At 38.0% G+C, this 25,190-nt stretch overlaps 1 protein-coding gene across 1 annotated transcript in view; it reads right to left on the bottom strand.

Moving 5' to 3' along the window:
- Positions 1-2,041: 2,041 nt before the first annotated feature.
- Positions 2,042-25,190, bottom strand: part of LOC148373868 (ephrin type-A receptor 3-like) — a 190,246-nt gene continuing 167,097 nt past the window's right edge. The window contains exons 14-19 of the mRNA XM_088329750.1: positions 24,084-24,145; positions 17,500-17,709; positions 10,903-11,052; positions 10,610-10,803; positions 8,091-8,228; positions 2,042-8,007 (exon numbers count right to left, since the gene is read on the bottom strand). Coding sequence (XP_088185876.1) covers positions 7,908-8,007; positions 8,091-8,228; positions 10,610-10,803; positions 10,903-11,052; positions 17,500-17,709; positions 24,084-24,145 — 854 coding nt within the window. The 3' untranslated portion in view covers positions 2,042-7,907. The remainder of the gene's footprint in view (positions 8,008-8,090; positions 8,229-10,609; positions 10,804-10,902; positions 11,053-17,499; positions 17,710-24,083; positions 24,146-25,190) is intronic.

The following is a 25,190-nucleotide window of genomic DNA, read 5'->3' as shown; positions in this document are numbered from 1 at the left end:
GCAAACACGCCACGAGGTGCGGCCTGTTGAGTGATGACCCGTTCTTTTGTATCTTTAATATTTTAGATAATTGCAGTCGTGAACAGAGGCCCCTGACTTTTGTATTGTTTTGTTTATTGAATGCAGGTACGTGTGAAAGTTATGTTCATTGTTATTATCGAAGTTTTATTATTAATGTGCTCGCATGTTGTCTGCTTGCCGTAGCTGAAGTGAATTAGTAAGCGTTGAAGATAATTGCAGTCGTGAACAGAGGCCCCTGACTTTTGTATTGTTTTGTTTACTGAATGCAGGCAATAAACCCAGAGATTGTGAAACCTTGTGTCGTGCATGAAAGAGGGTCGCTACACATGCATAGGATCTAAGGTACACAATCTCTATGTGCATCCCTTAAAATAGATTTTCATACACTTATACATGTGCACAATGTAATTAGGCACTTGTCTAAATATGTTTTTCACCGTGACTATCTACTTTTATCAAACTTTCTCATCGGTTTTCCTGCCACGAAGCACATTGCGCTGAAGTGATTGAGGCGAGGACTTAGGGGGGCAGAGTTATATCACGCGCATGGTCGTGGTTTTCTTTTACTCTAGGATGAAAATGGTGAAAGTAAGATAAGAACTAATACAAATACTGTCCAAATGCTACTCCACACCCCCAAAAAAGATGAAAAGGGAAGAGTTTTTTTCGAGCGCAACTAAGAATTTCACATACTTGTACGCCCAAGAAAACGAACTACAATACAGATTTCAGCCATAAGATGGCGTCAGCAAGTAGACTATTTTGAAGTTACATACACCACCTTTAAGGAAAAATTACAATCGAGAACTCTCACTTTAATAGTCCCTAAACAATATAAAATTATGACCAACATCTCATGTTTTATTCTTCACTTTGAATCTCAATTCCTTGGCTCAAAGGTGCTTTACAAACAACGTTGATTTGATTTATGAAATTTGTTCCTTTTGACATACATGACATTCAAATTCCATACAATTGTGGCTACGCTTAATTTGCACCATTGATTTTAGTTTCAAAATATTGTGCAATGACAGATATCGGATTCTCTAGACTAGAAGGAGCACAATTTATAAGACCTACCTTCAAAAATACCCACCAGTGAAAGATTTGTGTTTCTTATGAAAGAACATTGAACTATAAGGCAAATGATATTAAAACATGAGATGAAATAACATATTTCATAGAACATAATATCGGGGAAACTGGTTTCATAACTAAAGTTCATAAACAGCTACCCTTTGTAGAAACATTTTGTTATAAATATGCTTGGAAAATGTATCTATCCTATTTTTGGCTCAATGTGTTATAAAGCATTTGCATTATATTTATTTGATAAACATAGTACTATATTATAATGATCTCATTGTAATTATAAATTCCCTCAAGCGGCGAGGGGCTCAACGATACAATGTTCATGAGATTTACCGGCAAAATATATCTGCATCGTATCGTATCGATCGATACTATCATGTATGTACCTGGATCGGATGGATCGATACAGAAAATACCAGTATCGCCCACCACGTGTGTATTGGTGTCATTAAGCGAAGGGGTTTGGGTCATTGGAGAATATGTAGGGCTCAATGAGGTGTAATGGCATTAAAATGGAGCGTCAGCAACTAGGTCACTGCATTTAGGCGTTAACTGAAGCTTGGGTTCAGTGACACCCACCCTCCCAGGAGACATAATTGTCTTTTTCGGGGGAAGACAATGCATACACCATCAAAGAAGATGCAGTCACAAATCGAACATGCGCAAACATAGGAACGAATTTTACCCTTCAATCCTAATTGCAGCAGAGCCAGAAAGGGAGGGGCAGTTTTCGCTAAACCACCATTTATGCTGACTGGTCAGCACTCAACAAAACATTTGATACTTTAAAGCTCTTTAGCCGCAAAAATAATTAAGTGGGGCTCTCATATTACTTTCCCGTAAAGGCACTTTGATTTGTGTAAGGTTTCTCTGGGATTGTGCATGTGTGTGCATCTGTGGTAAAAGGAAAGAAAGGGACAATCCAGGCTACAGATGAGAAATTAGAAATATTAGCATATTTATTACAGCAACATGAAAAGGCATGAGAATGTTTACACTCTTTACAACAAACAAGACAGAGGCGGTAATTAACATTATTGGGTGGTTGTAGAAAGAAAAGCCAGAGGGAGTTTAAAAGGGTCACTCATCATAAACATTCACAAAATTGGAGATGAATGACAAAGACTGTCCAAATTTACACCAAATCAAGCCACAAACTTTACTGCGCCAAATGAGTTGTCTGTTGGGAGGATTGGTAGTAGAGGTTTCAAAATAAAGTATCTTTAAAACCTTGTAAAATTAATTAATTTTCCTCCCAAAATATTAAGTGTGCTGAAAAATACAAAGACCAGCCTTCATTCACATTAGTGGTTTTCTGGCATAACTGCGAGAATTTCCTGTTAGTATGCAAGCTATCTGCTACCTGCGAAGCCTGGTGTATCTCGATACGGTAGGATACATGCCCATCAATAAAGACTTGAAGCAGAAAGCGCATCGCAAAAAAATGTAAATATTTTTCTTACAACTATGCTTTTGCAACTCAATTGCACACTAATATTGAAGCTTTAGATTGACGCTGGATAGATTTGCATCCATATTTCAGCAGGAATCGTGATAGAAATATATCCTAATTATAACTTAATCATTGCAATTTTCCAGGCAAATTTAGTTTCACTTAAAACCCAAAATATTGGGGTAAATTAAATCCTTAATAAGCATTGTCCGTTTGAATCACAAAATGCTCCAAAACAGACCAAAGGTGCCAAAATCAATCCTATTAGCATTTGTTTGTTTCACAGACAGCTCAAGTAAATAACAATACTGTCAGTATATGCCATTTCCCCCAGTAAGTAAAAATAACAAAATCAGCAGCTCATGTTGATGCATGTTTTGTTTGAAGACCAGATAAATACTTCCTGTACATACACTTGACTCCTTCTAAAAGCCTCCATAGGGCAACAAAAAAGACCACAAGAAAAATAAGGCATCCAATCGGCCACCAACTTCACCATATCCATGAATCTTAAACTTAGTATGAGTAGAATGTGCTCATGCTGTCACATAACATTTGGAATATGGAGTACATTGGGTTGAGCAAGGTAAAAACAATTTTGAACACCTCAAAAAAAAAACATTTTACTAGGACAGTCAGCAAAATACTGAAAACTATAATCTCTTGATATTTTGTTTTTGAAAAGATACAAAAACGTGGCTTCACTCTTGCCTCATAGCTCGCAAAATCTCAAATGTATCTGGCAAAATGCTCACACAGTTTGACACATTTCACATGATGACATCATATTTGTGTTGTCTCCCTCTAGACAATAACAACCACCACTTTTCTTATTGAATGGTTCTTGCACACTCTTGATGAGCAAAGACAAACCTTATCTGTCAATACTACACTGTTTTTTTTATATTTCCAATGTCATTCCATTTTTTCCTCTTCTTTTTAAGTTCTTACTCATATTTTCATTGTTGGGAATAAGTCACACCACTGTAAGTGAACTCCATGCCCATGCACTTTTCTTGAATGCAATTACTAGTAGTTAAGATTACTTTTGTTCAGTAGTAAAGTATTTTCCGGACTATAAAGCGCACCCAAAAACACAAATTGACCAGTAATTTAAATGTGCCCTTTATAATCCGGTGCACCTTATGTATGAAATTACCGTATTTTCAGCACTATAAGGCGCACCTAAAAGCCTTTATTTTTTTCAAAAGCTGACCATGCGCCTTATAATACAATGCGCCTTATTTATGGATCAACATTAAGTTTTCCAACTAACTTGCAGCCGCCGACTCGATTTTCCCCCGAACGCCAAGTAGTACGCGGTGGATGGTGGGATTTATTTACCGGCGTTTCATTGGCTAACCAATGTGTCAATCATCAGTTGAATCGGAGGTCAAGAGGCGGATCCTTTTTATCATTTACAGACTGCCATTGGCTCAAACGGCAAACAAAGCCTGCAATTGGCCGAAAAAGATGTGTCAATCATCAGTTGAATCGATCACTATTGGCTAAAGTTATTCGGAGGTCAAGAGGCGGATCCTTTTTATAATGTACAGGCTGCCATTGGCTTAAACAGCGAAACAAAGCCTGCAATTGGCCGAAAAAGATGAATGCGTATAGCATGTGGCCGATGGCATAGAGAAAGCATTTTTTTCTATTCTGTATTTGTAAATATTGTATTCCCCTGGATTTACTACCCTCACGGATATAAGAGGACATTGCCTGCACATTATTATGAACACAATGACTTCGGTGAGCTATTCCCGGTTTTATATTGTCTTGTTTCAGACTGAACTCGATGTTTCTGTGATAAGCGGTGCAGATAATGGATGGAATGGAGTGTCTATTTTTAAATTAAACTCAATTCCAAGTGTTTATTGTCATATGCACAGTAAAGTTGCGAGCGAAAAAGAAAATAGATACGAAGGAATGGTTATCATTTCTTGAATCCCAAGACTTTAACCTTCCGAATGATGGAACGATGCATTTGAGTGACATCTTACGGACACCGCATTCGCACGTGTTCTCGACACGTATTTGCGTCTTTGCAAGCTTTCGGAATGTTAAGGGGGTAATAAGTTGGACTGAACTATCTGACTGTTTTGTCCACGTTCCCATTGTAGCGCCTTATAATCCGGTGCGTCTTATATATGTCAAAAATAGGACCAAAAACTATTTTTTCGGGGTGCGCCCTATAACCCGGTGCCATAAGTGGCGACAGTAAGAGCGCCAAATCATAAATACCAGATCACTAGGGACAGATGATATAGGATAATACAATGTCCAACTTATTTAAATCTTTCTCACACTATTTTAGCCACAGTACCAGAAACAAACATGAAAAAAATGAGTAAACAGAAAGTGATTGAAAATCTATATAGGATTTTGTTTTTGTTTTAATCGCTCAAACCTGAGCATTGTAAGTGACAAAATTGGTGAATACGTGCAGCCAGGGTACATTTATATCCCTCAAGATGACCAAATTACTTCTTACAATGCCTTCTCTTGGATCAGTTCAGAATTGTATGCACTTTGTAAAGACTTGCAAGACGGCTATATAATACTGTATTGTAGTGGTCCCCAATTTTTCTGTACCACGGACCGGTTGAATGTCTAAGAATATTCTCAAGGCCCGTCTTGGTAATAGCATCAACAACTTTGTACCATGATTAGAAATAGTCTGATGATGACAGAACCTAATTCATGCATTGTCTGTATCTTTAGTATTGTATTGGATAGGATCAAGCGCTCCCTTTGCTGGAATTCAGGTTTGATTCCTCCTTGGACTCCATTTTTGAAATTATGATCAGTGATGCATTTTAACTGACAAATCAATGCACAAATATGGTACTTGTTTATTTCTGCTGCGACTTTACCCCTTCTCAGGAGGTAGAGCGCCCGTCTTGGGATCAAGGGATCCCAGTTCGAATCCCGGCTCGTCCGTGTTACATGTCGAAGTGTCCTTGGGTAAGACACTGAACCCCTAATACCCCCAATAAGCAGGTTAGCGCCTTACATGGCTGCAAGGCCGCTATTGGGAAATGTGGAGCACATTGTAAAGCGCTTTGGGAAGTCATTGACTTGAAAAGCGCTATATAAATGCAGATCATTTCATTTCATTTCATTTCATTTATTTCTAAGCACTTGATAGTCCAGTGCGCCTTATATATGCAAAACTATGACAAATTTTGGGGTGTGCCTAAAATACGGGGGTATACATATTATTACGGATGCACAATAATTTTCAGACAGATAGTTATTTAACCGATTTTTTTTACTTCAAAGTCGCACAATTGGTTGTGTTTCCTCTCTTCCACTCTGTAATTTCCACTAGGCATCATAGAGCTAGCTCACCCATTACCAATCGCTGCGCTCATGAATTAAAATTAACAGCTACGGGCGCATCTTTAAACAAGCGTCTTAAATTGCCACAAAGTGTGATACTTTTCTCTACTACACATTGTAGTGTAAATATTTCAATGTTTTGTACTGCTTCAGCAAGTCATCACTGGGATACATTTGCTTCTCTCTCGCTGCTATAATCCATGTCCGTATTAGGTCAAACAATAAATTTCACTGTAGTATTCCCTCAATGCATCAACATTTGTATATTTATGTTGATTTATTATTGTTACCAATGTGTGCAGCTAAGATGATGCATCTTGATTAGAATGACTGATATATTTATTATTAGCCAAGTCTTGTGTGCCATTCAATATTGGAGCATTTGATTTATTTTTAAAAGTGATGTATGATAAACACAACTGCTATCATATACAAATACACTCGTTGCAGAGTCTATACTGTATGTCAGGTGCTCAAAACAATATATTTCCATTATAGTAATAATTGTTATCATTGACAAAGTAGGTATTGACTGATAAAGTCTAGATGTAGGGGAAAAACACGATGCAAAGATGTATTTTGTGTGTTTGTTTTTTTTGTTTTAAATATAGCAAGCAGTTTAAAAGGTTTTAGGTATCATTCTCTGGAATCATTTAGGATTTTACTAGTCATCGGTATTGGTAGGAACAAGTTATCGTGCCTCCCTAATACATTAATTCATTCGTTCAGCTGAAGTCCATTCCACTTATTCCAATTTTTTGTGAAAACCGTTATTAATGTCGCCTGCCAGTCAAAGACAAAGTGTTCTGCCAATGCTACATTCCTTTGCTTTTACATCCTTCCCCTTAACCACCACTCAAATCTCTTTTCATAACAAAATTACATCATCGTCAAATTATCATGACAAACATTCTATCATTGGAAATCAACACTGTACATATTTTACACTATGATACAATCATATATATGGTGCAGTAGGCTAATTTCTGTCTTGTAGAGTTTTACAAAATAAAACACAGAAAAATAAGTTACTTTGTGGTCACAAAGTTGTCAATATTTTTCACCTGATGACCAAATTGATAGGCAAGAGTTGACATTTGATCATGAAATATGAACCTTTAGTTTCCAAACCTTTGTGTTTGGTAAATATAAGAATGTAATTCTTTAAGAGATGATTTAAGTGACCGACAAGCACAGTCCTGCAATCACGGTGATGATGATTGGAGTGCAATAATATGGTCGGACCCATCAAAACACAACTGAAACTTGGTTATCCCAACCGGGTTTCGACTTCACTAAACAACTAAATGCGGTTTCATCATTATTCACAACGGATAACATGTGAACGAAATTATTATAATTATTGCTTGATGTGGATGAAAAACAACCCTGGAAGCAAATCATGAAAAGCATACGTCTCATTCGATTTTGAATAATTATTTTCCCAGTTGCAATACTCTTTAGGTGCTCTTTAGGTCCAGTTTCCCTCACATCCAAACATTCATGTCATAGCTCGGAGGACGCTGCGCATGGACCTTGCTGAATCTAGCATACAAACCTCGCAACCACTACAAACTTAAGGTCCATCTATACGTCATTTGTAGGTGTGGGTTTTTACCATGACTTACACACACGCGTCTACATGTACACGTTTTTGTTGAAACTTTCCAACTCTGACAGGAGAAAGCAGAAGACGATAAAAGCAATTGTAAACTTCACATGGAATTTGAGTATTTTTTCTTGTTTTTCTAAGTCCTTTTTTAAGCCATGTGAATGATGCTGTTCCATATCGAACTCCGAAGCTCTTAGTGTCCATCGAGGAAGAGGGAAAATGGTGGGAAAAAAAATGAAGGAGTCAAGTGTCTTATTGTCCTCCAATTCAGTGGCTGTTAAAAGCATCAGATGATCCAGTGACATCTCCCTTTAATAGGGACGAATCACAACACTGGTATCCACACCTTTGGTGCTCTTACACTGCGTTTTGCTGGGGAGCGTGTTATACTTGGACATGTGTCCCTTGGGTCTGCAGACTTTGCACACTGGTTAAAATTTTCTTCTGGTGGCCGGCTAGAGTCACACCCATTTTCGCCAATTCACTGCAAAGGGGACAAACACGATGCAAAGAGTTACAACAAAATACACGCCATGTTAACAGTCAGTCTAACAATTCCTTCCTTACCTGACACTGATGTAAAGAATTGAGTCCAGGCTGACATATCCGCAGCTGGAAAAATTCTCCTTGTACTGGCCCATCTTGATGGCCTCCAACCACTCATCCACAGTGCTCACACTGAATTCTGGCGTGGTGGGCTCCTCACTGTTGACATAGAAATGAGTTGTGTGACAGTTCGATAGGTAGTATTTAAAAAGTATATATGACCCATAAGTTGACTTTGTTGCCTCTAGAGGTAAGATCTGGCATAAAAAAAAGCCCAAACCAGCAAGAACCCGGCAGAATAACTTGAGCGACTAAGACCAACAAAAACCCACATTTTCACATTTTATTTGAGGGGAGGAAAGATGATTTTGTCAGTGTCCGAAAACGAAAAATCCGGCGCCTACTACCCAGCGCTAATGTGTGCATCATGCACGCTACCCTGACAACCTTGCAAGGGTGATTAAAACAAAGAGCTCTACGCCAAAGTGCATATATTGGTTCCGAAGTGAACAATTCGGCTCTGAAATGCACAACATGCACGCTACCGTGACTACCTCGAAAACGCACTTGTTTCCAACAACAAATGGCTTGTCGTATACAAAAAGAAATCACCCTAGCAAAGTCCTCAGATTCTACAACAGGGAAACAAAAACGTAAAAAACATGAAGTAGATAAAAAAATAAGAATCAGCGAGAGAGAATGGCTTGCCCTGACTTCATGATTGACATTTTATGCCCGAACTTGGCTCGAATTTTGGGCAGGGTCTTACCTCTAATTGCCACATTTTAGAGAAAACAAGTTTTTTCAAGAAGAGATGACTTGACTTTTTGGTTTGGATTAAACTATTTTACGGATTATGAGGCACTGACAGGTGAAGAATTTGAAATAAAAAAAGCCAGCAGCAGAGAAGTTCGGTCCGGCCTTCACAAATAAAACATGAAAATTCCGATTTTATATAAGCTCGGTCCTTCAAGTTAAGTTAATTGGTCGGGCTCGGGCTGGGGCCGGTTCGGGCTTTAAGACCTGATTTAAGTAAACAAAACGGGTCGACTGGATTTCTTAGGCCATCAGTGCCTTATAATCTGGTGCGCTTTATGTGCAGAAAAAAATGGAAATGCATTCAGGGGTATTATCATATTTGTGTTATTATTGATCAGTGAAAATGTATTGTTGATGATAATCTCATCACAGTGTTGGCAATGTGGATTGGAGCCAGATAGGGACGATAAGAGGACTGAATCCTAACAACCAGGCCACAAGGGACATATAGATGATGTAGGAAAAGGCAATTGGTCTTATTTCATGATCATTCTTTTTTTAGTCACCTAGCCAGATACAAATGTTAGGGAAATGAGAAAACAAAGTTATAAAATATCAGTATAACAACAGTTTCACCTTTTCTTAGCTCAAACTAAGCATTGCAATAGACGAACGTTGTTTCATCTAAAGACTTTGCTAGTCGGCGATACAATAATGTATTCCAGTGGTCCCCAAACGTTTATGTACCACATACTGGTCTAATGTCTGACACAATTCTTGCGGTCCTGCCCAATAATAACACATCAACAATGTGGTACTGAAGAGAGTATGATGGTGAAATAACACCCAGTGACTATTTGTTTGTTGTCCTTATCCCTAGTAGTCGAGTGGATAAAATCCAGTGCTCACCCTGCTGCGATTTAGGTTTGATTCCCAATGCATCCCATTTTTGCAATTGTGATTAGCAATAAATTGTGAGGATCAATCAATCAATGCACACATATGGTACTTATTTTGTTTTTAGTACAATCGTAGTCATTACTGTAGTTTTGATTGTATACACCATACAATCCAGTGTCCCTTATATGTGAAATGAAAACAAAATCACAAAAGACTCCTTATAGTGTGGTAAGTTTCGTTCTTTTGGAAAATAAGACTGCAATAGTTTCTGGCGCAGATCAAGTAACTGTTTTTTTTTTTTTTTTTTTCAAAAGAGAGATTTTGGTATGCCCAACGCACAACATAGCACGAGGAACTAAATACAGTGCACTTCATTATCACTTTAACCGTGTTTCTTTGTTTTTATCTTAAATGAATACCATTATCGCCGTTACCATACATTGGTCAACAACTTTGTCTCAAAGCAAGTTCCGACGTCATCTCTAAACAAACTAGATCACGGAAATGATTTACCCACCCTAACAAAAGACCAGTATTCAACAGTAGCACACATTTTTAAACTCTTATCATCTTGTTGTCAGCCATTAGATAAAACTATCATTCCCTGCAACACACACCGCAAACTAAAGTGACCCAGCTCACTGGCTGAGAAACACTAACCTGTTATTTTACTAATTGCTCTAGCAACTACTCTAATTGCCGCTAAGTTGTGTATTTGACTGCACGAGATGAGAAAAAAAAGTTGCATTATTTTTGGTTTTATACTTCTTTCTTGTTAGCATCGAGGCAGCAATTAATGCCTTTTAAAGGAAGATCTAGCCCTTGAACAGGGACCAAATTAAGTGTAAAGCAGTGATTATGTCTTCAGCTTTCCCACTGACCCAGCTGGGCTGTTGGCCAGCTCCCTGAGACTGGCAGGATTTCTGATGAGCTTGTCCAGGATTGTGACTATCTGTCCGAACTTCGGTCGCTCGCTGCGTCCCTTCTCCCAGCAGTCCAACATGAGCTGGTGCAAAACCACAGGGCAGTCCATTGGCGCCGGAAGACGGTATCCCTCATCTATTGCTTTTATTACCTAAAACAAAAACAAAGATACCAATGCATCAGGTAAGCCTGGAACAGCGGCTTTTGGGCTGCAAGTTAATGACCCCTAATGATAAGACGGATTACTTACATCCTGGTTAGACATTTCCCAGTAGGGTCTCTCCCCGTATGAAATGACTTCCCACATGACAATACCGTAACTCCACACATCACTGGCGGAAGTGAACTTCCTGTAGGCAATGGCCTCTGGAGCCGTCCACCTGATGGGGATTTTTCCACCCTACGAATGTTTAACAGATAAACACTCTGAGAAATTTCACTGTTAAGTTTAAACTTTAATAGACACTCAAAATAAGGAGAAAAGACTTGAATGAATTTTGAACTTGCAAGTATAAACAGGGAGTGAAACCTTCATATAAGGGGATTCCGTTCTCCGTTTCAGACGCCCTCCCTTAAACCTTCTCTTTTTTAATAAGTATTTGAGGTTACATAAACAGATCAACCCTAAAGGGTGTGAGAATCAAAGGACAGCAACCTTTTTGGTCGTGTCAAAACAACAAACAGTGCTCAGTAAAAGTCTACATAAGTAGCTGGCATCCATTGGAATTTCGTTTGCATTTGTCCAATACCAAAATCAAAATGCATTTATCAGTCACTCTGAGGTTTTAAAGGAGATATAATTGCTTCAGTTAACTTTTTGGCAATTTTAAAATGCCAATTTCTGTCAGATCAAAGTAAACATGATAATTCACTTCAATCACTTTACCGTGAGAATTTCAACATATTCTTGTGCTGCAGTGTCCCTACCCATCTTGTGAAATTAGCTGGGAACCCTTTACTGTGGGTTTTTTCATCACCCGGGCATGAAATACAGTTGTATAATTAGCGTTTGTAAAGTGATGCTCACTATAAAAATGTCTTTGTAAAGAAAAAAATAAAACAACTAATTAGATATCATACATCTGTGACATAACTGGAATAAAAACACTGTAGCTTTTTTTCAGACTGCGTGTCTGGTTTTTCAACGCACAATGAGTCCATCACAGATGGCCAATGTGTACTTTGTCTGGGGAAACTATGGTTTTCATTGACAATGTATCCTATAATATACAGCTATACCTTACCTTATCATGGTTTACTTATCCAGTTTTGCTACTTTGCAGATTTTCAATGTACATTGCATTCTACATTCTGATTGGCTAAACAACCCCTTTTCTGCCTGTATAAACCTTTGTGTCAATAAAGTTATTGTCTGAATTGTAAACATACATGAAGACATATAAACTAACGTTTTTCAAAGAGCCTTATGTTAAGAAAATAACCTGTGCCGACAAAATCCACAGCAGCCGGGGCCATAAGGCTAGAGAAGATGCCTTATATCGCCAACAATGAATGAAAACTTTATTCGAACATTAAAATAAAAACAGAAAAAAAACAATAACTCAACAACAAAATAATATTACATAATATGTTCTAAAAGGGGTAGTCAGAAGCAAATGCTTGTATTCCCTACCCATCCATCTTCCCTATTAAACACACCAATCGTATAACAACAATTGTAATACTATTAATAATAACAGTTATGGTATAACAACAGCAACAATAACACATAGTATCACTCATACCCGATTTTCTTCATCCCTGTATTCCGCCGGGAATGTTTTTTTGTATTTAAATTTGAACAAGTGAATAGATGGACTTTTTGTTGACCTTAAATATTTTGAAAAAACTTAACTAAATCATCTAATTTTAATAGTTTGGACTGCAGGAAACAAAGGTGTACTCCATAATACCCTTATGATGGCGACAAAGTATCATGTGAAGTAAAAAAAAAAAAATATATATATATATATATATATATATTTATATATATATATACTTTACTAATATATATATATATATCTATTATCATCGCACCCCCAGCACAACACATGCAGCAAGATTATTTTTAAAATGATAATTTTACATCACAGAAGTAATATGTAAAAAGAAAAATGTATACAGTACAGTCCATTTAATTGTTAAACAAATGCTTGAGCCTATAAATAGGATTTGTTCTTTGGTTTCAATGTATAATAGACTATTTAAAAAAACATACATAAATGTTTCTACTTTGCAGGTTTAACTATCGCGTGACTTTTTCGGAAAGTATCCCTTGCAAAAAACAAAGATTTTTTTATATATAATACTCTCCAGTAAATAAAGCATTTTGAAAGAGCAGGCATTTCCAAAAGGTCGAAGGTAAGTCATTTAATGCCCATAGATCGTAACAGAAGGGCTTAAAATCACAAGACAAATGTGTCCTTTCAGACTTTTATTATTAAAATTCTGTTGCGGTGGTTTGGCTCAGCAGTGTAACAAATGAAACGCAATAATAAGTCTATGCTACTTGGAAACTGTGTACTGTGTTGACAAAGTGTTAGCCGGCAATAATATGCAGCGGTTTTCACATGTTTACTCCTGCATGTCGTACTTCTGCCATCAAATTTCCTTTTCTGCTTTCATCCTACTTGTTGTGCCTTTGTTGTGCTTGCACAGATCAAATATATTTCATAAACCAACAGCACATTGATACATTAGGGACCCTGGTTGTTTTGCCTGCACAATAACAATCGGGGCTGTAGTCATTCTTTTAACATGCAGCCTTTGAATCACCAGCAGGGTTGGGAGGGTAATACAGTTACTAGTTACCTATTGTAAAATGTAATCAGTAACGTAATCCAAATAATATAATATTGACGTAATGCAACTGAATTACTTTTGATTACTTTTAGATTATTCCAATACCAAATATCCTAATAAAAGGCAAAAACAACACAAAATAAAAAACACTAGCATAAATGTAACCTTGAGAATGAATTGGAGGAAAGCCAGGTTAAGTAGTTGTTGTAGTACTACAAAAAGTGTTCAAATTTTAACCAAGAAGTATAGTTTATTAAGCAAATTATAATATTTTATTTCACATGGCAGACAAGATATGCCCTGTTTTAGTTTACACTAAGAGGACATAAAAAACCCAATATTGTTTTAAACACAGCAATTGTTCACTTTCTAAATGTCCATCAAACGTTTTTACTATTTTGAAGTGGGGATCCCAAATCTCTTGAAATTATTCAGATTTACTAGGCAAAGTTAATTATTCTCACGACAACAATACAGTGATCAAATAGTGGATTTTTAACAAAAGTGCAAAATCCGAAAGAAGATAAACATTTAAATTTACAGCTATCCCTTACCTTATTGTGTTTTACATATCCAGTTTTGCTACTTTGCAGATTTTTAACGTACATTGCATTCTGCCTGTATAAACCTTTGTGTCAATAAAGTTGATGTCTGAGTTGTAAACATACATAGAACAGCTGGACGAGCTAACGTTTTTCAAAGAGCGTCATGTCAAGAAAATAACCTTAATCACCAGCAGGGTTGGGAGGATAATCCAGTGACTAGTTACCTGTTGAAAAATGTAATCAGTAACGTGATCCAAATACTATAATATTGACGTAATGCAACTGAATTACTTTTTCATTACTTATGGATTATCCCAATACCAAATATCCTAATAAAAGGCAAAAACGATATAAAACAAAAAACCCTAGCATAAATGTAACCTTGAGAATGAATTGGAGGAAATCCAGGTTAAGTAGTTGCTTGTAGTACTACAAAAAGTGAACACATCACTAGCGAGCAACCTCGCTGCCTGGTGCCGTTAGCAGCCTAGCAAAATTGCTCACACCAATTCAACAAAATGAGTGCAACAGTGAAGAAGGAAAAATAAAACAAAAAAGAAAGTGCTTTTACCTGCAACACACTCTGACAAACATGCAATTGTGGATAGTGTATTCACAATCTACGCAACAAATAGGGCTTGCGCACATAACTCCTGCGTGCGTGTAATCTTAATATCTGTCTCTCTCGTGGCATTGATTGAAATTATGACACAACTCATCTATTATTAAGTATACGAAAAAAAAAACATTCAGCAAACTAATCTTTGTTTAACTTAATGTCCCTCTAATTAAATTGTATTTCCACGCCCTGTAACTGTAACAGAATTTAATTACGTTTTTTTGCTAACCTTTTTATGTAAAGCCGTTACATGTATAATGTTACTCCCGAATCCTGATCACCAGGAATTCCCCGTCTCTGCGGTGCTTGGTCAAAGTCGACTGCAAGGCAAAGCTGCCAAGTCACTCCGCACAGTACTTTAGTTTTCAACGCCCCCTTGTCTGTCCCTAAACATCATCCCTTATCTCTTAACTGCCCTCATTGGATCTTTCCCTTGTTTCCTCTCAGCCTTATTTGATTCCCGCTCCTCTTTCGACGTCTTCCACATCTCCGCCTCTGCCTCTTGCCCTGCCCCCCTACCAGCGCTTCCAGCTCTCTGTCGACGTCTCCTGACATAAGTGGGTGTATGTCTGATTGCAGTGGAGCAGTCTGCGGCTGATGCGCCCTTCCCTGGGCAATGCTAATGCCATATTAAAAATAACATCCTCGACAGTTCTTCCTATGCATATGAATAATGCCATCTCCTTGTGGGCATCATTTTAGATGAGTTCCTCCGCCGTAGTTTAACTCACTGACGATGGGACGGTAATGCGACTTGAGATTTCTCCAATTCATGTGCTATGCATGCAATAACCGGAAAGTAGTTTATTTGCATGAAGCTATTTGCAAGTGCTCAGAATTCAAGCTCCCAAAGTTCTGTCAAATTATTCAGTGTGTCGTTTAGGGATTGTGAATTATGTCATCTAGCTTCTAGCCTGTTCCTTTTGCTGTTTCTCTGAACTAGGGCTCTATTTTTGTAGGTAAAATAAAATAGTTGTCAAAATGTAATTTCAGATAGGATCATACACTAGGCCAGGAGTTGATGGTATACAGATATTTACTTGTGAAAGACTCTAACGTGGTTGTGATGTATTAAAAAAAAAAAAAAGATAGATCTTTACATTGTCTATATCAGTGGTTGGCAACCTTTTTTCCTTTGGATTAATTCTGATCATTACACTATTTTTACTCACGATGCCACGTTGTATAAAATTGTTATTAGTTGAACCCCTTTCCCATAATGCTCCATTACAACGGTGTACAACATGGCACCCAAAAAAAAATCGATGATGAGATAAAATGTAAAGCAATTTGCTCCGTCATCTAATATCCTAGTGGCCTGGTAGTTGGGATCTAGCACTCTGACTGCCGCGATCCGGGTCCGATTCCCGTTGCATCCAATCCTGAGCAAATGTGGTCTGCGATTTGTCGGCTGATCAATCATTACTCAATTACTGTATTATACTACCGTAAAACCAGTGTTTAATGTGCACCCAAAGATTTTTTAGGGGGTTGAAAAATAATTATTGTACACCTTGATAAACACAGTATAAGCAAAAAAAAAATCATATTTTCTTTCTGTGCGGCCTGGTATCAAATAACCCAAGACCAGGTACCAGTCTGCAGGCTGGTGGTTGCCGACCACTGGTCTATATGACCCATTCTATTTGGTTTAGAATTGTCTGCTATTGTTCTCAATTCATCGCATTTTAGCAATTTGGCGGTATTTGAAAATGGTACCATTTTTGGTAGCTAGATTTGCTGAGGAGGTAGCCTCATCTTTATGGCTGCTAGCTTCTATTGCTAGCACCGGGGGAGTGCACCTGCTAGCAGCTAATACCACCAGTGTTGAAGCGGGAGCTAGCATTAATGGCTGGTGCTGATCAGTAGGAGGGGGGTTTAGGCATACAAATCAAGCTTAATTTTGTTGGTCTCTTGTATCTCTGACTTTATGTCTATAAACTATCTGAAAAGTAAAATATAGCCCTAGTCAACAACAGAACGATATAATATGTTTTATTAGAGCAGCATTCAAAACATGTCTTTGTAGCAAGGCTTCTCCCCTGTTTTTAAGGTTGATAGAGAAGCCTTCAACATTACAATAAAAAAATACATATCGATACATAATATTGATGTAATGTCGTGATTACCTAACTGGAGCCACCTGAGGTAATCAGCTGGCGTGCTGGAACGCGCTTTCCTGATTGGTGGAAGCTTTCTACTTAAGCTGTCAGCGTCCAGAGATGGACGTTCGAGTGTACTCCTCGTTTCCATGAGTGAGCCTCCAACATTCAAGGTACCCACGATCCCTTTGTGTATTCCAAGCCTGCTTCTCGTTGCCTGACCCTTTTCTGTTACAAGTTTACGACCTACTCTCCCGCCCCGGCCACCGACTTACCTGCTACGTTACTCGTCACGCATTTCACCACGGAGCTGCCATTTCGTCCAAAGAGACTTTCTGCCACCAAGAGACGACGTCCTAAGCCTGCTCCACCAACCCTTGTCCAAATAAATTATAAAACTGACGCGATTGGATCCGAGTGCTTGTTCTGGTCTCTGACATGTAAAGTTTTTTTTCCATGAACTCACTACGTTTTGCCTCGTGTGAGTTATGTCTCACAGTATGCCCAACTTACATTTGGTTAAATAAAACCTGCTCTAAAAAACAGTGTGACCCAAAAGTCAGTTTTCTTCTCTTACTCAACATAAACGAAAACAGTAATACAATGACTGTACATTTTCCTTTAAATCGTGATCAAACAGATTGCGATTTTATACATTTAGACAGAACAAAACACACCCATCAAGACTTAGGTTTAAAACAACACACTTATTAAATACATGCTCAAATAAAGATGAGTAACGTCATTTGCACTAATAATCCAGCCATGACTGATCTTACCCTTGTTGTGTATGCAGCCTCCGGGTCGTCCTCTAGAACCCGGCTCAGTCCAAAGTCAGACACCTTGCACACCAAGTTGCTGTTGACCAGGATATTTCGGGCAGCGAGGTCTCGATGAACGTAGCCCATGTCTGACAAATACTTCATGCCTGAGGCGATGCCACGCAACATCCCCACCAGCTGGATCACTGTGAACTGACCATCATGTTTCTGCATGGATATAAGAGGAGACTGATGACATAAATAATGCACAGTTAAACACATGGTTGAATGACATGAGCAGCCGTATTACATAGTTTGAGCTGACATTTGAAGCCTTCTAAATAGGTATGTCAAGCTTATAGCAAGTAATATTCTTCAGTAGTCTCTTTTAGGAAATGTGTATGTATAAAGAAAAAGATAAATGGATAAAAAAAGTCAAGTCACTTTTTTTTGGATAGCCCTTTATCACAAGGCGTCTAAAAGGGCTGCACAGACCACAGATTGTTGCAAACTACGGACTGTTATCACTGTACACCATTTCCCTGATCTAAAACCAACATGAGTGCAAGGGAAAACTCAAAACCTCAACATGAGGTAAATGAAGAAACCTTGAAAAGGGACCGCACATGAGGTAATCACCCTTTCAGGATGACCAGGCTGCAACGCATGTTGCAATAACAAATAATACACAGATATTATCAACGTAAAATATAGATTACTCAAAAACTAGATTTACAGTTCCACTGAGGTTGCAGATCGAATCTCAGTGGGCAGAGCATTCCACAGCTCTGGGCCCCAAATGGATATATGATGAAATAAATGCATTCCCTTGCCAACCCAGTAATTTTATTTATCTGCTGGGTGTCAATTAAACATTCAATATATGTACCGTATGTCCCTAATGTAAAGCGCACCTAAATGCACTAAGTATTTACAGATGTGTATTAACTCCTTCACCAGGTTTATTTTAGCAGTGATTGATCAATCCATTAACATCTCTGGCCCGAATCTCAATATATGATATGCAACTAGATTTAAAACCAGGTTCATTGGTGGTGAGTGTGCTGACACTTTGCCACTCAACCTCCAGTGGTACAGATGGCAAAGGAAAATGCATTAGAGCTAATTTCATGATGAGACTAGCTTAACTCACAGTGCTAGAAACATTGAATTGCCTAGTGCACCACACAAGATTCGAACCCAGATAATGGCGGTGAGTGAGCTGACACTTTACCACTCAACGTTCAGTGGTACAGATGGCATACAAAAAGGCATTCGAGGTAATCTCATCATCAGGCTATGTTTACTCACTGTGTCATAAGCACTAATTTGATGAGTGCAATGTAGTTTAAACAGACCACTTCTTCACCTTTGTGTCAATAACATTGAGAAAGACAGAAACAGAAAACAAAGTCCACAAAGTAATATACAATCTACTTTACTTACATTTACATATTAAACTGATAGGCTATTGATGCACAGGCAAATAATTTGAGGGAGTCTTTAACCAACGAAAATGCACAGCAAATCAGTGTTTCTGGCACCGTCAGTAAAAACGGTGTGCTCATGAGATAAACCCTAATGCCTTTTCAAATGTCACTCATACCACTAGTGACCTAACGGTAACTTACCACCGCCTTCACATGGCAATCTGGGTTTAATTCCTGTTGCAAACATCGTTTAGCGATTTTAATCAATACTACTTATTGACTGATTAATCATAGCACTAATATATGCATTAAGTGTATACAGATCCCAATGGTTGTACACGAACAAACATTGTAGCTTTCACTGTATTCATAATTTCCAAATAGTCAATTGTGTCATATGTATGAAAACATATGACAAAATGCTATTTTTGCAGGTTGCGCCTTATGATCTAGTGCGTCTTGAAGTGCGGGAAATATGGTATATATGTTTGATTTTCACATTGCTCTAACATAGCTCGTTTGATTCCCGTTAATGTGTCTTTGGCAGAGAAGCAGAGCCTGTTGATCGATGACAGTTCAGCTTACCTTCCTCTGCAAATTATTTCTGCTATGGGCCAATGGTGCCTGTTAAAAGCACATCCATGTTATCGGTCACCCTTTCTACTTCATTTAATCCCTCCCCTTTTCTGTTCTGATGTTCCTTTCATCCATCTTTTCCTTTCCAGAGCTTCTCTCATGAAGATACAGCAATATTAGGTGGATTCTGTATCCATACATCAATGTATCTTACAGCCATCATCTTTTTGACAATGCATGCCGCCCTCAACCAACAACTATGGCTTTTTTCCTGTCCACCCCTCCGAGCAGCTGTGAAGTAAGTTAATTAGCTGGTGCTTTTGTGAGATGCTGATTGATTGGAGTGTCCAATAAACCTACAGACTTCCTCTATCAATCTGCCCAATACATAGCAGGGCTGGTCAGTGAGAAGACTAATGAGAAATGATGGAATTAAATGATAGTGTGTATGTGTGCATGTTTGTGTCACTGCTTTCGAAAGTTTCAAACGGTCGTTTAAAATAAGAGAAAAAACATGCATTTGCTCTAACCCCAAGATGACCGCTATCTTTTAGTCGTGCACTGGAATTAAAGCTTTGACTAGAAAATTAAATCGGGTCTGCTTCACAACAGCATATCTGCTTTAAAACGACTGGAGTCTTCAGTGACAATGGACTTATAGGTGGGAAAATCTATGACTTGCTCTATTATGAATATACCCATCAGGCGTACTTGCTTGGACCACTGCCCATCAATGCCGAGGTCTGGATCAAATCTAAAGAACAGCAGGACTCTTTACACCTACAACTGTTTCCAGATAATTAACATGCTGTAGCTGAGTCAGATCAGGAGGCATCTCCTGCTATCGGTATCCAAGGGGACTAGTATCTGCTTGATGTGGGGAACCCGTCTTCAAAAAACAGGCCTGGAGAGGTATAGTGGCAGCTGTACTTGCCCAAGTCACACCACAGGAAGTGCTGCCCGACGACCCAGGTGGTTAACAGATCCATGAATTCTGAACCCTATAGTTTCTATCACTTGCTAGTCTACCAAGTAGCATGTAGACTAAACCTTTCAGGATTAAGCATATTTTCAACCACAATCTTAAAACACAATTTGTGCAATAAAACAAGCCAGTATTTGCCAAAATCCAACAGGAAATTCAACATAAGGTAGGGGTCTTCAACCTTTTTCAAGCTGATAGCTACTTTTTTTTAACCAATCAGCACAAAGGGCACTTAATTTGATACGCATTTCTAAGATAACTTATCATGTTATTTCAGTGTTGTTACTATGTTATTACCAGGTTAGTTATTGGAAGTAAAGTTAAATAGAATCAGTCAACTACTTTAGGTAGAACAACACAACAATCAATTAAGTCTTGAAATAATGTAAAACAGGGCTATATATCATTATGTGGACATTAATACCCCCAATAAGCAGGTTAGCGCCTTACATGGCTGCACAGATCACGGCCGCTATTGGGAAATGTGAAGCACAATGTAAAGCGCTTTGGGAAGTCATTGACTTGAAAAGCACTATATAAATGCAGATCATTTCATTTCATTTCACATTGAAGAAGGTAAAAAAACAATTATATACAATGAAGGATTTAAATAACGCTTATCCGCTGTATGTCCTCTCCATTTAGTATTTTGATCAAAGTCGTGAACTTCAAGGAATATTTGCACAGTAAAATATGTCACTTTTTGGCTCCAATCAAACCAACCTTTGTTCACCGTCTGATTTGTGGCCCTTTCCAGAAGGATAGCGTATGCGTCTATACAGAAAAGTGCAGACTATTTAAAAATAGACCAACAAGGAAAACAAGTATGTCAACAAGAGAAAGACTTGCCCTGACAAATCAGTGTTTTTGTATTTTCTCAGGGACAACTGTTTAATAAATGGTCAGCATAATTAAAGACACACTAGGATGCCTGGAGCACATATCAGCTGTAAAAAACATATTCCATTATTATTCGGAGGCACTGCGGACACCCTTTATGATCTTTATTAAATCCAAACTACGTAAAATGGATGTTGTTATTAAAATTGACAGGTTTTGGTTTTGTAACTGTGCCTCATATTTGTTTGTTAGGCTGGCACTTCTCATTTATCTTTCCGGAGTAGTGCTGATGAGATTGCCATACTGCTTGAGGCTGATCACAGTCTGAAATCACCCTGAGTTGCACAAATCCATTGATGATTCATTTCCTTCTCGTGGATTGTATTTTCTTCAAATTTTGTTCAACTTTCCCACATAATAAAACATTTCCAAATATTGTTTTCAAATGAGGACTAAGACGTGGGATTTAAGGGTGGCTCGATCCAAATACTGCGAGGACTTGGATTAGATTGATACTGCTGTTTTAAGATCAATACTGTCCCCTCATTTTAACTATAACTGTACAAATCTTATGTGTGTTGGAAGATTATTCACACATTATTCCTTAAAACACACTATTTGGTCTCCTGCATTTTATTTTTTTAAATATTGTGCAATAAAAGGTGTTATATGTTCCGTGCTATAAGGCACACCAGTTTATGAGACGCACCTTCAAGAATACCCCTTTGTACACGATATTTTTACCCAATATATAAGGGGCATCAAACTAAGGCGCATGAGATTAAAACAGAAGACAAGAAAGGTATTTCCTACAACAGGAAAATTAGGGAATCTGGTTTCACAACTAAAACAAATTAATTCTTTCATATTTGGTTTCTGTATGAAGAAGCATGATATTACAAATATATTTACTGTCGGCTCTGGAAAGGCGCACTGTATAAATAAAGCACACTTTTCAATCGGCGGCAAGTCTGTAATATATGGTATTATAGTTGCCTTGTTGAAATTTGTATCTGGTATCTGGTTTTTTTTTTGTTGCATTGTCGATTTTTGGTTTGACTCTCTTGGCTTTTGTTCTAAAACAGTTGTTGTTTCGGTTCAATTATTTTATTTTTATACGGTAAAAGTTTTTGTTTTATATATGCACTTTGACATGACTTTCAAAATATGGTGCAATGGAAGGTATTATAGTTGACATGTTGACTTTGTTATATTTGAATTTTTGTTACATAACTGTCCCGGATATACTTTATATATGTATATATAGAGTCTATTTTTATGTAAGTGTTTAAAGTTTCTATTGCAGTTTTAAACTTATTAAATGCCCAATGTTTCTCTCAAAGAGCTGGTGCCAGCCAATTTTTGCCATTTTGACTCATTTTTTAAGGCCTATAGAAAATGTAGATCTGTAGCTATACAGGCATAGGACATTTTAAAAATACAGTTTTAACCCTCATCTATAATTAGAAAAAACTGTTCTTGCTTTTACCATTGTTTAGTCAACAACAGTTAAACATTGGTTAGTTTCTTGAAAATATGCTTTTCAAGGAAAACTTCTCAGTAAAACAGCTATTGGCAGACTCATGACAAAAAAGTTACCGGACACCAGGGCAGACAATTCTGAAAAGTTGCCTGCCCAGCCATAAAGTTGCCTGCCCCATTTCTCACAACTTGAAACACAATAATTTGACTAATCGCAAACAAAACCCTCATTGTTGTAAAGTATTAAGGATTGATAATCAGAATATATTACAGATTAACACTTTAAAATTAAGTTTATTATAAATCAACTTATAACATTCATTGCATGTATATGACATCGCTGTTTTCCATCTGCCATCAGTATGTACCTGTATTTACTCATCTTCATTCATGCAATGTTTGCGTTGCGTCGTCAGCTACAAGCCACGTGAACTCCTCTTTCCAAGATGCTTTTAATGTACGTTTACCTTTTGTAGGATCATAAATTTTGTTTGCTTCTTTCGAATATTTCTTCTGGGGCTGAGGTTTTGGCTTGATTCCTAACCACTTCTCCATTTTTCTTGTGTTCTCTGTGCGTTTACTTTGGAATATGATATGCAAATGCACGACCTTATAACGCTCAGAAAAGTCCAGAAGCACGAAGTTATTCGAGGCAGGCTTCTCATTGGATGCCGAGTATGCAAATTGCCAAACGAACCGAAATTCTGGAATTTCCAAACCGAACGAAGATTTCAAAATCAGAATAAAGCAAACGTTTGATTTGAAAAAAAAAAAAAAAAAAAAAAAGTTGTACGCCCGACGTAAAAGATGCACACCCCGGGCGTCCGGGCAGACATTATTTCAGACGCTATTTGTGAAAGGATGCATTTCCAACAAAATCTAAAGGAGTCTGTTTATAAACACAAGGGCAATTTGCAATGACCCTAAACTTCTACTTCTAATGGTGATTTATCATACTGAAACCATCCCTAGAGGCTTGATACATATTGATGAGCTGTGTCAAACCCTTTAAAATGTTTTTTGTTTTTTTAATAAACAAAAAAAAACATTTTTACATTTTGGCATTTAGGGACAATGCTTCTGAAAATGTATTTATACCTTATGGCACTGAACAGAATATTTCAAGTTGCTAAAATCTTTATGCTGTTTTTATCGTGCTTATGAAATTCCCTTTTTTAACTCGAGGACTGTCTCATCTACTTGTCTCTATGTACCTATTATGTGAGCGCCTACCGTCCAGGAGTTGGATATATGGCAATAATTATGATTGTTGCTTCCTGCTGACTTACCTTGAGGAAAGTATCCAGTGATCCATTTTCCATGAATTCTGTTATGATCATCACTGGCTTACCTAGAAAGAGACATAAGAAGGAAGATGTAATGAAGTGCAATTATATGGAACAAAGACACGGACTATAAAGAGACGAAGACATAAAAGTGACACGACCCGCAGCTGGGACTGGCCTTCTTCTCTAGCCTGGACTCGTCTCTCAGGGGATAACGCGGCGTGTCGTCATCACTCACACTGACAGCTTCTAATCAAGCCGCTCCATGAACGCCGGCAGATAATTAGAACGGACCGAACCACCAGAATATCTGTGTGTGTGTGTGTGTGTGTGTGTGTGTGTGTGTGTGTGTGTGTGTGTGTGTGTGTGTGTGTGTGAAATAGGGAGGGTGGGTGTTTTAGGGGTTCTCCCGAGATCCCATGAATACTAATCAGCCTCAAGGGAAAGGAGATGTGGGGGTGTTGCGCCTCCATCTCTGTACACCTGCGCATGTATGTTTTCACGTCTGTGTGTCTGTAGTTTGACTGACAGACTCCATGCACTATGCCCCTCTGCTTGGCATCTGCTCGGCTTACAAATGACTAACAAAGTAGATGCGATCACATATGGACGCAAATACACAAGGGACAGCCCAATAGGGGTCTACTTTGCTTTTCACAAATGAGTGTTTGCAAACCCTTTAGCACAGGGGTGCCTAACTCATTTTCGGGGTTACGTAGTATAAAGAACAATCTTACAGGTGCTGGACTATAGAATTAATGGCATAAAAATGCTGCCTTAGCTGAAGGGCTGGGATCTTTTTGGAGGCTCACAATTAGCTCATTCAATGCCAGTCTTTTCTATCGAATGGAAGAGAAAGATTGGATTTCAAGCATAACTTTCATTGTGGTCTTTGATTTATCTTGGTTTTTATACCTCCAATATCCAAACAATACTTTCCATGAACTCAAAGGCACTCTACTTGCAAAATACACATTTTACTGGTAAAAGACTGAAAGTATGCATGAACTTCGCAAGAACTTTTGAGCGCCCAAAGTTTCCTGTGATCACATGATTTCGGTCACCATGTCGATTACTCTCTTGCAGACCTGCAGGCAACATTTTTCCTCT

The sequence above is a fragment of the Urocampus carinirostris genome, chromosome 1 (genome assembly GCF_059441175.1).
Source record: "Urocampus carinirostris isolate Australia breed hairy pipefish chromosome 1, RoL_Ucar_1.0, whole genome shotgun sequence".
Classification (NCBI taxonomy): Eukaryota; Metazoa; Chordata; class Actinopteri; order Syngnathiformes; family Syngnathidae; genus Urocampus; species Urocampus carinirostris.
This window is presented reverse-complemented; position numbering and strand designations above follow the sequence as displayed.